This window comes from Macaca nemestrina, chromosome 11 (genome assembly GCF_043159975.1).
Source record: "Macaca nemestrina isolate mMacNem1 chromosome 11, mMacNem.hap1, whole genome shotgun sequence".
Classification (NCBI taxonomy): Eukaryota; Metazoa; Chordata; class Mammalia; order Primates; family Cercopithecidae; genus Macaca; species Macaca nemestrina.
In genome coordinates, this window is record NC_092135.1 from 640,887 (window position 1) to 658,427 (window position 17,541).

General features: G+C 47.2%; 1 protein-coding gene across 1 annotated transcript in view; it reads left to right on the forward strand.

Annotated features, from left to right (window-relative positions):
- LOC105464145 (Rho guanine nucleotide exchange factor 4) overlaps window positions 1-17,541 on the forward strand; it is a 209,245-nt gene that overhangs the window by 62,034 nt on the left and 129,670 nt on the right. Inside the window, exon 2 of the mRNA XM_011711806.3 lies at window positions 12,177-15,653. Coding sequence (XP_011710108.2) covers window positions 12,177-15,653 — 3,477 coding nt within the window. The remainder of the gene's footprint in view (window positions 1-12,176; window positions 15,654-17,541) is intronic.

Here is a 17,541-nt window from a genome sequence, read left to right on the forward strand (position 1 = left end):
TGCCATGGCCCCTTCTGGAGCTGATGGTTTGTTGGAATTCCTGACAGAATGACCTGCAATTTATATGTATACAAAAGGAAGCCCAACGTTTTTCCAAACATTTTTAAATTGTGAAGATAATTTAACTGCTTTATGTGGCAATTAGAGGAGAGGAACAATTTTGACTATAACAAAAACACTGGCCAGGCATGGTGGCTCATGCCTGTAATCCCAGCACTTTGCGGGGCCAAGGTGGGTGGATCACTTGAGGCCAAGATTTGAGACCAGCCTGGCCAACATGGCGAAACCCTGTCTCTACTAAAAATACAAACATTAGCCAGGTGTGGTGGCACTTGCCTGTAATTCCAGCTACTGGGGAGGCTGAGGCATGAGAATCGCTTGAACGTGGGAGGCAGAGGTTGCAGTGAGCTGAGATCACGCCACTGCACTCCAGCCTAGGCAACAGAGCAAGACTCTGTCTCAAACAAATAAAAAATTTTATTTATTGTTTCTTTATTTCAATTTTTTTTGTTTGTTTGTTTGTTTTTGTTTTGAGATGGAGTCTCGCTCTGTCGCCCAGGCTGGAGTGCAGTGGCTGGATCTCAGCTCACTGCAAGCTCCGCCTCCAGGTTTTACGCCATTCTCCTGCCTCAGCCTCCCGAGTAGCTGGGACTACAGGCGCCCGCCACCTCGCCCGGCTAGTTTTTTTTTTTTTTTTTTTTTTGTATTTTTTAGTAGAGACGGGGTTTTACCATGTTGGCCAGGATGGTCTCGATCTCCTGACCTCGTGATCCCCCCATCTCAGCCTCCCAAAGTGCTGGGATTACAGGCTTGAGTCACCACGCCCGGCCTATTTCAATGTTTTTTAATATTGCTGTAAATGCTCTTTAATTACAGAATACACAAAATTATCTATCACACATTCTATATTTTCTAAGTAACCCTTATAAATTAAGATTTTAATGGCTGTTTAATTTTCCATTTTGTGTATATAGTTTAATTTGCTGAATCATTTTCCTAGTGTTGAGCACAAGTCATTTATCCTTTTTTTTTTTTTCTTGCAAAGAACACTTCAATGAACATGTCACATTGCTGAATCTTTGCTTAAGTTAGAATCTCCCAAGTGAGATTACCTGGTCAGTGTATGACCTTTTAATGACTATCATAATTTAGCATTCATTAGTACATCTTCCCTGCAGGAACTCTTACTGTGGATTTCTCATGGTGACTCTCTATTTCCCTCAGTTTTTCAATATTTATTAATTGGAATTTTTCTGTAAGGAATAGTTTTCTTTTCTCCCCCATTTTGCGTTTAGAGCAGCACCCCCTTATCCACTGTTTTATTTTCTGCAGTTTCAGTCACCCAAGGTCAACCCTGGTCCTAAAACAGATGAGTATAATACAGTAAGATATTTTGAGAGGGAGAGAGAGAGACCACAGTCACATAATTGTTATTACAGTATATTATAATTACTCTTTATCACTAGTTATTTTATTAATGTCTTACTGTACCTAATCTATAAATTAAACTTTATCATAGGTATATATGTATGTACAGGAAATATAGTGTATATAGGATTCAATATTATCTGCAGTTTCAGGCACTCACTGGGGGTCTTGGAACACATCCCCCACAGATAAGGGGGGACTACTGTATTCAGTCACTTATTTGTATCAGTATGGGTTTATAGACAATTACTTTATTCTTTGGATTATAATCCAATCCTATGGTTATTTATGCTGTTACCCAGACTGTTCACTTACTAGCTGTCAAGAGCTCTTTTCAGTTGGCTTCTGTGCCCTTCAGGAGCTCCCATCCTTATTTTTAGTTCTTGAACACTTCTGTATTTTTTGGCACCACACTGTGCTCCAGGTTCACCTTCTGTTTGCCCTTGCCCAGTCCTGGCATCAGCCACTTCTTCCAGGAGAACCTGGGTTCTTTTATAGAATGGTATTTAGAAACCAAGATTTGGGTTTGAAGTGTGTTCATAGCCACTGTGGTGACACTGATTTTAGCTCTCCCAGCAGACAGGGCAGATAAACATATGTTGCATATATTAATCCATATATATATACATATTTATGTTTCATTATCTGCCTATTGGTCTGTGTGTGTGAAAGCATTTGTGCATGGATTCGTATACAAATATAAAAATGTATGTACTTTTAAGTGTGAGTTACCTGATATCTGTTATCTCCAACTCCAACCCACACCACAGGATTCATTCTAGCCTTAAGTCTTTATTTGTAACTTCTTTTTCTGATGGTAAGAAACCTGGTTCTCATGATCCACAAGGTGTTTAGAGACCAGACTGGCCAACATGGCAAAACAGCCCTGGTAAACATGTAAAATAGTTTCAGATTGCTATCCTAGAACTCGGTGAGAAATGTAGCAACTCAAGTACTGTGTTTGTATAAAGTCCTTTTTGTCTTTAGCCTCTCAGTATCCGATCCACACATCATTCTCTGAAGTCACTTAGGTCAGCTCCTTTATTTCCTACCCCTGTCAGCATGGCTACATCATTAATTTGGAGTACAGCTGGAGTCATTTGTCACAGTCTATAGTCCATCTTGGGTTCCCCCAGTGTTCTGGTGTGGGTGTGGGTATGGGTGGGTTTAATTTGTATTCAGTAAAATGTACTCCTGGTGGTGTGTAGTTCAGTAGATTTTGGCAAGTTTATACCACAGAGCAGTTTGATGACTTAAAAATTTCCCTCATGTTGCCCTTTAGTAGTCAAGTCATTCTCCAGTCCCCAGTCCCCAGCCCTTGGAAACCCTTGATCTGTTTACCATCCCTGTAGCTTTGCCTTTTCCAAAATGCCATATAAATGGATCATACAATATGCAACCTTTTGAGTTTGGCTTCTTTCACTTAGCAAAATGTACTTATGGTCCTTCCAAGTTACAAAGGCTTGGGAGTCATCTTCATGCTGCGCAGTTGAGACTGTGAGAGTGGGGAGTTGATCAGGGAAGGGCAAGTGAATTGGGAAGGGAAGGAGAACGATGACACCAGCATTCAGGGGAGACCAAGAAATGGAGACACAGAAGCCACCATCCAGGAACTAAAACCAGGGGTAAGAGGTCTGCTGAAACCCCAAGAGGAGCGTGTCGGGAAAGAGATAAACTGGAGTCAAGAAGAATGTTGGTCTGTGTGTTCCCGGTGGCTGCCGTAACAAATTTCCATAAACTCTGACTCCAAACAACACACGTCTATCATCTTACAGTTCTGGGGGTCAGGAAGTCCAGCACGCAGCTCGCTGGGCTGAAATCCAGGCATCGTGGGGCTGGTTCCATCTGGAGGCTCTAGGGAGGATGGGTGCCTTTCCAGCCCCTGGGCATGTTCCTGCCCACATTCCTCGGCTTTCATCCCTTCCTGGAATCTCTCCAGCTTCTGCTCCTATCGTCACATCTTCTACGCCGACTCTCTGGCCTCGGTTTTCCTTTGTAAGGAGCCATCCAGACAATCCAGGATAATTTCATCCTCAAGATCCTTTGCATAATCACATGTGCAAAATCCTTTTTGCCATAAAAGGTAACATTCACAGGTTCTAGGGATTAGGGCATGAATATGTTTGTCAGAGTTGGTGGTGGGGGGTTGGCATTATTCTTCCTACTGTAGTCTGGGAGAAACAATAGGAAAAATCTTAGTGACCTTAGGTTGGGAAAAGATTAATTCAACACACAAAATTGACCTACAAAAACCAATGAACTGGGCATCATCAAAATAAAAACGTTTTTGGCTGGGCACGGTGGCTCATGCCTGTAATCCCAGCACTTTGGGAGGCTGAGGTGGGCGGATCACGAGGTCAGGAATTTGAGACCAGCCTGGCCAACATAGTGAAACCTTGTCGCTACTAAAAATATAAAAAATTAGCCAGGCATGGTGGCGGGCGCCTGTAATCCCAGCTACTTGGGAGGCTGAGGCAGGAGAATCACTTGAACCTGGGAGGCAGAGTTTGCAGTGAGCTGAGATTGCGCCACTGCACTCCAGCCCGGACGACAGTGTGAGACTCCATCTAAAAAAAAATAAAATAAAAACGTTTTGCTTTTTAAAAGACTTTGGTAATAAAACGAAAAGGCAAGCCATAGACTGGAAGAAACTATTTGGAAAATATATATCTGACAAAAGACTTATATAAGATATACAAAGAAGCCTTAAAACTCAATAGTAAGAACACAACCCAGTTTTTAAAAATGAGCAAAAGACGTGAAGACACATCACCAAAAAAGATGTATAGATGGAAAAGACATGTGAAAAGATGCTCAACATCATATGCCCTGAGGGAAGTGCACATCCAGATCGCAAGGAGATACTGCTTCATAGTCACTAGGAGGGGTAACATGAACAAGGTTGGTGGTACCAGGTGCTGGGGAGGCTGTGGAGCAGCGGGACCTCAGACATTGTGGGGAGTGAGGATGGGAATGGAGAGCAGGTTCCTGAGCAGTTGAACGCATGCCCCTACCCTGTGTATCTGGTACAGCATCATCCCACTCCTCGGTATGTATCCAGGAGAAATGAAAGCTCATGTCCGTATAAAGACCTGTACATGGATGTTCACTGCAGCTTTCTGTGAGAAGCCGGAAATTGGGAACAACCCAAATGTCCATCAGCAGGTGAAGAGATAACAAATTGCCTTATAGCCGTACTGTGGAACACAGGTCAGCAATAGAAGGAATGGATTCCTAACACACGGAACAACACGGGTGCATTTCAGAATAATCATGCCAAGTGGGAAAGGCCAAATACAAAAAATACATACAGCATAGGTCCATTTATATGAAATTCTAGAAAAGGCAAAAAGCAGATAAAGGTTGCCTGGGGAAGGAGAGGGTGCTGAGGGAGGAGTGAGGAGAGGCAGAAGGGAAAGAGATCAATGGTCATCATATTGATGGTGGTCATGGTTTCACAGATGTGTGTCAAAACTTTATTTGTACGCTTGAAATATATGTGGTTTTTTTATGACAGTTATACATCAGTAAAGTTGTAAAAAAGTAAATAGTAATAAAAACAAAAGAAAACAAAGAACCTTGAATTTGGCAGTGTCATGGGCTCCTCTGCTGGCTAATTCAGGGATCGGCAGGGTGGCGGCCCGACTGCGGGAGCAGTGTCCAGAACTTCTGATTCCAGAATCACAGCACACTACACATTTCCCAAGAAGCTCCTCACAACAAAAGCTAAACCTATAAGTAAAACATGTCATCCTAAACAAGCTTTAGTTGAGTTCACACACACACAAGTAATTCCCAGGACAAGAAAAGAAGGGAGAGTTCAAAAAGTATGGAATTCAGTGGGAGGTAGAACCCCAGAGAGAGTGGCAATCACAGAAATGCTCACGAGCCACACGCTGGTTAAAAGTGACTGAGGCCCAACCAAAAAAAGTCCAGGACCAGATGGATTCACAGCTGAATTCTACCAGACGTACAAGGAGGAGCTGGTACCATTCCTTCTGAAACTATTCCAGTCAATAGAAAAAGAGGGAATCCTCCCTAACTCATTTTATGAGGCCAACATCATCCTGATACCAAAGCCTGGCAGAGACACAATAAAAAAAGAGAATTTTATACCAACATACCTGATGAACATCAATGCAAAAATCCTCAATAAAATACTGGCAAACCGGATCCAGCAGCACATCAAAAAGCTTATCCACCATGATCAAGTTGGCTTCATCCCTGGGATGCAAGGCTGGTTCAACATATGCAAATCAATAAACGTAGTCCAGCATATAAACAGAACCAAAGACAAAAACCACATGATTATCTCAATAGATGCAGAAAAGGCCTTCGACAAAATTCAACAGCCCTTCATGCTAAAAACTCTCAATAAATTCGGTATTGATGGAACGTATCTCAAAATGATAAGAGCTATTTATGACAAACCCACAGCCAATATCATACTGAATGGGCAAAAACTGGAAGCATTCCCTTTGAAAACTGGCACAAGACAGGGATGCCTTCTCTCACCACTCCAATTCAACATAATGTTGGAAGTTCTGGCTAGGGCAGTCAGGCAAGAGAAAGAAATAAAGGGTATTCAGTTAGGAAAAGAAGAAGTCAAACTGTCCCTGTTTGCAGATGACATGCTTGTATATTTAGAAAACCCCATTGTCTCAGCCCAAAATCTCCTTAAGCTGATAAGCAACTTCAGCAAAGTCTCAGGATACAAAATTAATGTGCAAAAATCACAAGCATTCTTATACACCAGTAACAGACAAACAGAGAGCCAAATCATGAATGAACTTCCATTCACAATTGCTTCAAAGAGAATAAAATACCTAGGAATCCAACTTACAAGAGAAGTAAAGGACCTCTTCAAGGAGAACTACAAACCACTGCTCAATGAAATAAAAGAAGACATAAACAAATGGAAGAACATACCATGCTCGTGGATAGGAAGAATCAATATTGTGAAAATGGCCATACTGCCCAAGGTAATTTATAGATTCAATGCCATCCCCATCAAGCTACCAATATGTTTCTTCACAGAATTGGAAAAAACTGCTTTAAAGTTCATATGGGACCAAAAAAGAGCCCGCATCTCCAAGACAATCCTAAGTCAAAAGAACAAAGCTGGAGGCATCACGCTACCTGACTTCAAACTATACTACAAGGCTACAGTAACCAAAACAGCATGGTACTGGTACCAAAACAGAGATATAGACCAATGGAACAGAACAGAGTTCTCAGAAATAATACTACACATCTACAGCCATCTGATCTTTGATAAACCTGAGAAAAACAAGAAATGGGGAAAGGATTCCCTATTTAATAAATGGTGCTGGGAAAATTGGCTAGCCATAAGTAGAAAGCTGAAACTGGATCCTTTCCTTACTCCTTATACGAAAATTAATTCAAGATGGATTAGAGACTTAAATGTTAGACCTAATACCATAAAAACCCTAGAAGAAAACCTAGGTAATACCATTCAGGACATAGGCATGCGCAAGGACTTCATGTCTAAAACACCAAAAGCAATGGCAACAAAAGCCAAAATTGACAAATGGGATCTAATTAAACTAAAGAGCTTCTACACAGCAAAAGAAACTACCATCAGAGTGAACAGGCAACCTACAGAATGGGAGAAAATTTTTGCAATCTACTCATCTGACAAAGGGCTAATATCCAGAACCTACAAAGAACTCAAACAAATTTACAAGAAAAAAATAACCCCATCGAAAAGTGGGCAAAGGATATGAACAGACATTTCTCAAAAGAAGACATTCATACAGCCAACAGACACATGAAAAAATGCTCATCATCACTGGCCATCAGAGAAATGCAAATCAAAACCACAATGAGATACCATCTCACACCAGTTCGAATGGCGATCATTAAAAAGTCAGGAAACAACAGGTGCTGGAGAGGATGTGGAGAAATAGGAACATTTTTACACTGTTGGTGGGATTGTAAACTAGTTCAACCATTATGGAAAACAGTATGGCGATTCCTCAAGGATCTAGAACTAGAAGTACCATATGACCCAGCCATCCCATTACTGGGTATATACCCAAAGGATTATAAATCATGCTGCTATAAAGACAAATGCACACGTATGTTTATTGCGGCACTATTCACAATAGCAAAGACTTGGAATCAACCCAAATGTCCATTAGTGACAGACTGGATTAAGAAAATGTGGCACATAGACACCATGGAATACTATGCAGCCATAAAAAAGGATGAGTTTATGTCCTTTGTAGGGACATGGATGCAGCTAGAAACCATCATTCTCAGCAAACCATGGCAAGAACAGAAAACGAAATACTGCATGTTCTCACTCATAGGTGGGAACTGAACAATGAGAACACTTGGACTCGGGAAGGGGAACGTCACACACCGGGGCCTATTATGGGGAGGGGGGAGGGGGGAGAGATTGCACTGGGAGTTATACCTGATGTAAATGACGAGTTGATGGGTGCTGACGAGTTGATGGGTGCAGCACACCAACATGGCACAAGTATACATATGTAACAAACCTGCACGTTATGCACATGTACCCTAGAACTTAAAGTATAATTAAAAAAAAAAAAAAGTGACTGAGGCTGGGCGCAGTGGCTCACACCTGTCATCCCAGCACTTTGGGAGGCCGAGGCAGCTGGACCACGAGGTCAGGAGATTGAGACCATCCTGTCTAACACGGTGAAACCCCGTCTCTACTAAAAATACAAAAAATTAGCCAGGTGTGATGGCAGGTGCCTATAGTCCCAGCTTCTCGGGAGGCTGAGGCAGGAGAGTGGCGTAAGTAAACCCAGGAGGCGGAGTTTGCAGTGAGCCTCGATCACGCCACTGCACTCCAGCCTGGGTAACAAAGAGAGACTCTGTCTCAAAAAAAAAAGTGACTGAAAGCAGGGCCTTTGGGGGAGTCGGTGGGGGACTACAGAAGGGATAGCATTAGGAGAAATACCTAATGTAGATGACGGGTTGATGGGTGCAGCCAACCGCCATGGCATGTGTATACCTATGGAACAAAACTGCACTTTCTGCACATGTATCCTCAGAACTTAAGGTATAATAATAAAAAAAGGTGTAATAATAAGAAAGATTGAATTTGGAAAGTCCAGCTATATGTTGGTTATGAAAAGCACACCTAAGGAACATTGAGAGATTGAAAATAAAAGAATGGATAAAATACATGGCTGGCAAAGACTAACCAAAAGAATGCCAGTGTGGGTGTATTAATATCAGAGGATGGCCTTTAAAGGAAAAGTCTTTCTTAGGGATAAGAAAGTAAAAGCCTTTATTACCATTGGTAATAAAGAAGCGACTCACAGGAACAATTCTGAACTTGTTTATGCACCTGCTCACATAAGGCTGAACTGTAACAATTAAAAGAGGAACTTGACAAATCCACTAGGATAGTGGGAGGTTTCCACACACTTCTCCTAATCACAGAGGAAAAACTAGTAAGACTACTGAGGATTTAACCAGTCAACAAGGCTGATCTAATGATCCCTTAACACTGCACCGACCCATTAGAGAATTCACCATCCTTTCCAACAGCCATGGCTCATCTCCAACGTAGGACCGTGTACTTCAAAAACTCAGTATCACACAGACGACTGTTTGATGACAGTGTCATTACACAGAAATCAGAAACAAAAAGATAACTAACATACTTCTAAGCCACAGGCCAAAGAGGAAATTATAATGAGGTTATTTAAAAAATTAGAATTGTCAAGATAATGGACATACCACCGATTAAACCTAGTGGTTTTTAGAAGGGACACTGTGTCCTCACATACTAATATTCTCTAAAAAGTGAATGAGCCATAAGGAAGTGTGCAGATTAAATGTAAGCCATGTTACTGAGGAGTTTGCAGAGGGCAGAGGAGAGCCCAGGAGAGGCTAGCTCCACTGGAGGTGTCGGCCAATGTCGGGGTAGCGGGCAGGGAAGCGGTGAGGTCAGAAGGAGGAGGTGGGATGTGGGGCCTGCCCGTCAACACCATCCTCCCCTCCTGGTGGGCTGGTAGTCAGCAGTTTACCCCGCTGTGGAACACTCACTGCAGCTGTTTCTTACGGGAGACAGGCTCAACATCTTGCCCTAAAGCCTCATCTAGTTATAGAATAAGACAGTCAGGAAGTGCCAGGCCTGTGGCCAAATGGAGCCTGCCTGCTTCAGACTTTCAAATGTAACCCACTCCCACCCCTGTAAAAACCCTGAGCCTCCACAGAAAGAATACTTGTTTGCTCCAGATTCCAGCCCCAGGCCATTCCCAGGACATAACCCTGGACTTACATCACTTTATGCTGAGAAATTATGTGGGGATCACTCCTGAATCAACTCAGGAAGAAAGTCTGTCTTTATAAGATTAGAATCTCATACTCAGTCAAATCAAATGTGGTTTTTAATGTACTCATTGAATTTCAGTATCTGTACACTTCAATCAATCAAACCTGCTCTTCCAATGCAGCTGTTCAGACTGCACCAGCTCTGTCACCTGGAAGAGTTACCTTAGATTTTTTTTCCCCCAAAGGCTTTTGTTTTCATTGAGACTGAGGGAGGCCTCTTGCCAAAATACCTGGAACTCAGACAAAGGCTGAACCCTCCACCCAGCGCAAGACACCAGCCCCTGCCTCACAGGTAGTGTCCTGGGCAGTGATGCTGGGCAAGGAGGGCAGAAACGAGCCGACTGGCATTCTAGTCGCCAGGGTCCTGATCGTTAGTCACTTGGGACTTGGGACCTGGGATTCTCTGTGTCTGCGCATGTAAGCAGTGATGCCTACATGAGTCTGGAAGGTGACACCAAGCTATGTCGATGCTGAGGATGGCTCCAGTGTCCCTTAGATGAGTTCTTGGTTTCTTAGCCAGTTTGGTGAGATGAGGGGCCGCGGGTGCCCTGCAGGCCAGGCGTCACTGAGCTGAGCACCCTGCCCAGCCTTAGCAACCTTCTCAGTTCAATGGTTAATGACAGCACCCACTTGCAGTTGCACAGTTCTCTGTGCTTGTCTGGGCATGCTCTGGTCCTCTCCTTGCCGTGGGAGGTAGGCATGCTGAAAGCGCCTGGCCCCACGGAGGCAGCGGCCGGAGACAGTTCCTGCAACAGACCCCTGGTTCCTTCACTTCTCTCCTCTGGGACATCCTGTAACCACCACACAGCCCTCCTTCCCAAATGGTTTGATTTTTAATGTTTCCTTTTCTATTCCAAACGCCTTCTGCTTTGCAACTTACTTGAAACTGCAGGATCATGTTATTCCTCATGTCCTACCCTGCCCCTTAAAAGCCTCACACAGCACTGGCTTTGGGTGTGTGTGTGTTTTCCTTCTCTCAGTTAAGAATTAAAAGCCATTTTACTTTGAGAACGCTCTTATGACAAGTCCTGGGAAACCATGCCTGGGAGGGGCCGGTGGGGCGAATGGCTTCTGTACAAAGCTTATGTCAAGTAGCCTTCGTAAGAAATGGGGCTGAGTGCTTGGCCAGCTCTGGGCCTGGGGGAGCTTTGGGGAGTTTGTGCATCGATTGGTGTGCACAGCAGTTGGTCAGAGTTCAAGTCATTGTATGCACTGAGACATGCTACAGCCATGATGCCTAAGGGAAGGAAGCCACACCCAAAAGAACATGCAATAGTCCCCCCTCATCCAAGGTTTCAGTTACCTGAGGTCAACTGTAGTCCGAAAATAGGTGAGTACAGTGCAATAAGATATTTTGAGAGAGAAAGACCACTTCACATAACTTTTGTTACAGTCTATTGTTAGAATTGTTCTATTTTGTTAATTTTTTACTGTGCCTAATTTGTAGCTTATACTTTGTCATAGGTATGCATGTAGAGGAAGAAACGATACAGATAGGGTTCGGTACTGGGGGGAGTGGTTCAGGCATCCGCTGGGGGTCTTGGAACATATCCCCTGTGGATAAGGGTGGCTACTGTGTAATTTGTTTATCTGAAACTCCAGAAAAGACAAAGCAAGACTGTGTGGCAGAACGCAGGTCATTGTGAGGAGGTGGAGGGAAGCAGGGACTGACTGGGGAGGGCGGGGGCTTTTTGGGGAAATGGCAACAGTCTAGATTTTTATCACGATGGTAGTTACAGGAACGCACACAGTTTTCAAATCTCATAGATCTGTGCATTTCAAATGGATGCTTGAAAATGTATATCTCAATAAGTAGTTTAAGAAATGTGTAACGAGAGAGGGAAATACTTGCAGTTCTCTATTTTTCTTCTTGTCTTCAAAGCTTTATAACATCCCAAAATGTGTTTGCAACTTCAATCATTCTCGTTTTTGTTGTTGCCGTTCTTTTTGGGTTTTTTTGCTCTAACAAACCAAACTCAGAAAACACTTCTTCAATGCAAGGGCATCGACTTTAAACCAGTTGGTTACGGAAGAACGAACAATGCAAACATATTAATTTGTTTCTTCTTGCTGAAAATGTTAGGCAGAGGTATGCTTTTCGCCATGACTTATGCAACGTATTTATACCTACATAAACCCACATGCGCGTTGGTCCTGTTCTGATTTTTAATGGGGTTGTTTTAAGAATGTGCTGCCTTTTCTCCCTGCTGATTGGGTTTGGCCTCATCACTTGTTTTCCGTGTTGATAAAAGGCAACCCTTCATACTTACCTCCTTTCCTAGGGGCACCTGGGGAACTGATGAGCCGTTTCTGAGCCTTCCTCCTTCTGGCCAAGGCAGGCACGGTGTAAACATGTGCACAGATGTCCTCAGGCCTTGTCTCTGACTCCTCTCTTCTTGCCCTCCCAGACTCCAGAGCCAGGTGCACACCTGCCAGGTGAAGGTGAGATTGAAGATAACCAGCTCCCCACATCGCCTGTGGAACAAGTGGAGCAGGGATGGAGCCGGCAGACAGACCGCGATGATTCTGAAACACTGTCCCAGCAGAGTGAAACTGGATCAGACACAAAAACTGACCCCTTTGAAAGTGCCTCCGACACAGAGTCCTTGTCTGGGGACCTCCCGAGGGGAGTCTTCCACCCTCTGAGAGGTACCCCTGTAGACACAGAAGTGCCTTGGGAATACCCTGATGTCTCAGCAACTGGACCCCCTCAAGAGCAGCATTTGACCAGTGTTCCTGGGCTTCATGCAAAGGAAGAACTCGGTTTGTCCCCTGGCTTAAAGGACGACTCTTGCAAAAATGGGTGGCGAGCCTTTGCCACCGTTGCTGGAGAACAGGAGGCAGGACACCTCTGGGACTGCGCGACGAGCCTGGAGCGAGAGGCTTTGCTGGCAGGGGCTCCCCGACACACAGGGTGCTGCTTACAGAGGGCCACAGACAGCAGCGGTCCAGAGCCAGAACTGGGGGTGGCTATTCAAGACCTCAGAGGGCTCTCCGCTGTCTCTCTTCAGAAATCCAGGTCTGAGGGCTATCTGGGCATCCCAGTGGTCTGGCCCTTCCTTCTCTGGTGCTGTGAACTGGGTCGGAGTTGGCCACATATCCACAACAGGGCCAGGGCACTTGTGCCACTTAGCAGAGACCCAGTGGACAGCACAGCCCCTCTGGGGACCAGGACAAAAAGGGAAAGTACTCTAAGCCTTGCAGGGGACACAGAACTGCTCTGGTCCCAGCCCCACTTGGATGTTCCCTGCCAGCCTCCTTTGAGAACATCTTGCCTTCTACACACCAAGCGTCATCATAGTGCCCCAGAAACTATTGGTGACAAGAATAGGGCATCCCCCATACACGACTGTGGGCACATGAGGGCACCGGTCAGGGCCCATTCCATAGCAGGGTTTTCCTCAGAGTGCCCCGAGGATCCCATGGGACCGAATGTTGTGAAGTCTGGCACCCCTGTGAAGGAAGGGGAAGAAAATGAACGAGATCCAAGAACACAAAACGCCCTTTCCCCTACACCCACCCCGCTGGCTGGCCCGCTTCCTGCTTTTCAAAGTGGGGCTCCGCATCTGCAGGGTCCCTGCAAGCCCGATGGGTTTCGCTTGCAAAGGGCCTTTCAGGACACTCCTTCTGCAGATCTCCTGGGGGAAAACCAGTTAAGACAGGAATCCAGGTCATGTCTGGTGGCTTCATGCCTCACGTCAGAGTTAGTGAAGCTCAGTGCGGAGGAAGTGCCTGAGCCTGCTGAGTACAAGTCGGAGCAAAGCCCAGAAAGCAGAACCCAGGAACCCCAAGGCACCCAACTCGCACCAAGAGCTGCTGCTGAGAGACAGACACAGAAGCACCTCTGGGGCATTTCTGTCGAGGCAGGAAACCAAACCAGTAATTTCACATCAAAGTATGTGCTCGGCGTGGAAAGCAAGCCACCCACCAGGGCCAAGTTCCCACGGCAGCCTAGCAGTCAGGGGACCCAGGTGTGGAGTGGAGACTCAATGGGCTGCTTGGAAGTGAGTGACAGTTCAGATGCCCCTGAGACCACCCAGAAGTCAAGCGCAATAGACACTTCAAAGGCAGCCGAAGAGGCCATGTTTCTAGACCCCAATTTCAGGGAACAGGCTTTGCAAGGTCTTTCAGAATTCAAGGCAGCCACGGTGTCTCACTGCGGCCCTGGGGCTGAGGAGGGTGAACAGGGGCCTGGGGGTGCCATGGGCCCGCAGCTGGAGCCCAAAGCAGGCGGTGAGGCCTCCAGGGGCAGGGGCGCCCTTATCATTGTGGCTGTGGAGCAGAAAGGTCTTCAGGCCGCCAGGAGCAATGCGAGGCCTGTTCCAGAAGCACTGCCCCCTCGCCTTCCTGAGGAAAGACCGGAATCTCCCCCGAGCACTGGCGAGACCGCCTGTGAGTCTCCCGCTACGGGGAAAACACCAGCCGGTAAAGAGTGTGAGCTGCTTCAGCCCGTGGCCCAGGCCGCAGAGCTCGGGAGCGTGCTGGTTCCCCGAGCTGCTTTGGTGGAGAAGCCGAGCACAGAGGCGCCCCCGGGAGAGACACTGCGTGGGGAGAGCCAGAGCCCCAGGCCCGGGGAGCGTGGCGCCGGGGAGGCCCCAGAGGGCGGCGCTGCAGCAGCCCCGGGCCAGCGCCCGCGTATCCCTGCCTTGGAGCCGCCCCAGCCGCCACGCGGGCTTCGCAAGGCCGTGCAGGAACCTGGGAAGCGCCCCACGTTTTCCAAGGTGACCTCCTTCAGGAAGGGCAGGCCCTTGGCCGCTGAGAGCCCAGGAGGGGACCCGGCCCCGACCACCGAGGGCCGCGGCGGGGGTCTTTCAGGCCCCGAGGGGCTCCCCCCGGAGAATCCGCCCCGGACGGCCCGCTGGGACCCGCCGCCTCTGCACCACAGGGATGCCAGCGCCTGGCCCGAGTTTGCCCCACAGGCTGCAGGCGACGGGACCGCAGGGCCGGCAGGGACTGGGCACATGGGGACCGCAGGGGACCTTGGTAGGCGAGGGCCTTCCTCTGAGAGCTGCAACGCAAAGAGACTCAAAACAACGGAGAAAAAGCTCAGGGCAAGGTTAGCCTTGGCTCATAAGACCTTTTCAAGCTTTTTTGAGTCAATCGTTGTAGAGAAAGAGAACACCCAGGAACGTTCCCCAGGTTCTCCCAAGGGCGAGAAGGAGAAGAGCAGGCTGCGCCAGGGTTCCTGGCGGGCCTTTCTGAAAAGCAAAGACACCGAAAGCCCCAAAAAGCCCGCCCTAGTGAGACCGCTGCTAGGACCCGGAATTCTTTCCCCGGCAGAGACCGACAGCCACTGTGAGGAACGGGCGGGGGACAAAGAGGGCTATGTTTTTAGCGATCACTGGGCACCCCCACTTGCCCCCACACCTTTGCCCCCCAGTTTAGTTTCTCCAGAACGCAGGAGGAAAAGTGAACCGACCATCAAGTGCACAGCCGCCCGGGAAGGCGGTAGGTACCTACCTTCAGGTATCTTTCCTGAAAAGTCCTGGCTGGTGTCCCCCGGCAGCCCTCGGGCCCAGCAGGCTGGCATCGCACACACCCTGCCTTCCAGCTCTGCCAGCTACCTGGCATATGAAAACCCCGGGACGCCCTGCAGACCCACGAGCCCCAAACCCCTGAGTCCCAGGCCTAATGCTCAGCGGACGGGTCCCCACTACCCTGGGAGGGGTAGCGCCGTCTCCATGGTTTCTCTTGGAAGCTACAGCTACGTGGACAGCAGTTCAGGGGACCCTGAAAGACCCAAGATTCCCAAGGGCCGGACCAGTCTCCTGCTTTCTCTGCAGACGCTAAACCAGGATGAGCAGAAGGAAGAGGGCAGGGAAGGAGGCCCGGGTCCACGCGGCTTGGGCACAGCGCCCTGGCTCAGGGACCTTCCTGGGAATGAGGTGAGTATCTGAATCGCACCAAGCCTTTCCTGACCTCCTCAGGCAAGAGGAGGAGGGGAGCAGGCGGGAATCGTCCTAAGTGAGGGGAGATTCAAGTAGGAAGGCCAGGCCAAAATTGTCCCCATTACACTCCCAGTCCCCCCAACAGCCCCCTCCCCTAGTGAACACAGCGTGTGACCAGCTTCTTGAACGTTACCAAGCTAACAAGCCGGAATTGGCATTTCATCATTTCATTTTGTGTTTTTCTTTAATTTCAAGCCATTTGAATTTTCTTTTGTATGAACTGCCGGCTCCCTAGGCACTGCCCATTTTCTTTTCTTTCTTTCTTTTCTTTTTTTTTTTTTGAGACAGAGTCCCGCCCTGTCACCAAGGCTGGAGTGCAGTCGCTCCATCTCGGCTCACTGTAACCTCTGCCTCCCGGGTTCAAGCAATTCTCTGCCTCAGCCTTAGGAGTAGCTTGGACTACAGGCACCCGCCACCACGCCCGGCTAATTTTTGTATTTTTAGTAGAGACGGGGTTTCACCATCTTGGCCAGGCTGGTTTTGATCTCCTGACCTCGTGATCCACCCGCCTCATACGGCACTGACCATTTTCTACTGAATGGTCTGTGTAGGCTTTTGTGTTAAACCTAGTCCTTCTCCACTGTGGCATTTAAAAAAAATTCCCCATGTTGTCTTCTAGTACTTTAATGGCTTGTATTTTTTCGTATTTAGAATTTGATCCAGCTGAACTTATTTCGTATAAAGAGACAGGAATTGTTGGTGCTTCTGAAATGTTTAGTGCAGTAAGATGGTCTCTTCCCCAAAGTGACCCCTTCTGTCCGGGATAGGTTAGCAGGGTCAGGCACAGGAAGGAGCAGACAAGGGTGGGATTTCTCATCCCAGCTGCCCTTGGAATGAGGGAGCTTTTCTGGAAATTCCAGAAAGACAGTGCCCTGGAGACTGCGAAAAGTAAAAAGTAAGGCTCCCTTCGCTTCTTTAGACCAAGAGATGTCACGTCTCCTGCGCGGCCAGAGCCGGGGAGCACAAGCGACAGCCGCCCCACGCGGTGGCACGGTGGCCTCTGGGGCGCTCCCCTCTGCCTGCAGGCAGATGTCAGCCACTCATGGGCTGCACGGATGGGAAGCTGACATATGAGGTGCTGGTAGAGCGCCTCCAGGCCAGGCTAAGAGGGGCGGAGCTGGGCGAGAAGGGGTTTCCCAGCAGAGCATCCGACAAAGCTGAGTGGACAGCATACATTCAAATAGGATCACTACCAGCAGGAAACGGCTTCACCTCCTCAGCCTGTTTCTGCATCTGTAGGCTGTTAAACATGAAAGGACTTTTTTGTTTTGTTTTGTTTTGTTTTTTGGGGGGTCCTTTTTTCGTTACTGTTACTACTAAAGTTTAAAAACAACGCCAAACAATACAGATGTAGAAAGGAAAAGGCCTCTCCCCAAAACCCGCTAATCCCACTCCATGCAAGGAAACACTGCTGTATACTAAGGTGTCTCATCTTTCATCGTGTTCTCACACAGGGTTTATGGGGCAGTTTGGGGAGGGGGAGTTACACCGCGTGGTCAGACATACACATTGCTCTGCGCCTTGCTTGCTTGCTTAATACGGCAGGTACAGCCCTCCGGCGCCTCATATTCGTGGCTGTGTTTGGAAGTTGCATAATAGTTCAGGGTAGGACCATGCTGTATTTCCTTTAACGGTTCTTCTACTGATTGGCGCTGAGGTAATCTGTAGTTTGGGATCTTTATAAATAATGCTGCGGCAGCACCCTTGAGCACGTGTCCTTAGATATGGATGCTTTTATTTCTGTCGGATATAAAAGTGGGATTGCACAAAGGGTAGGGGTATTTTAATAGCTTCCAGATTACTTCTGAAATGACTGGCGATCGAC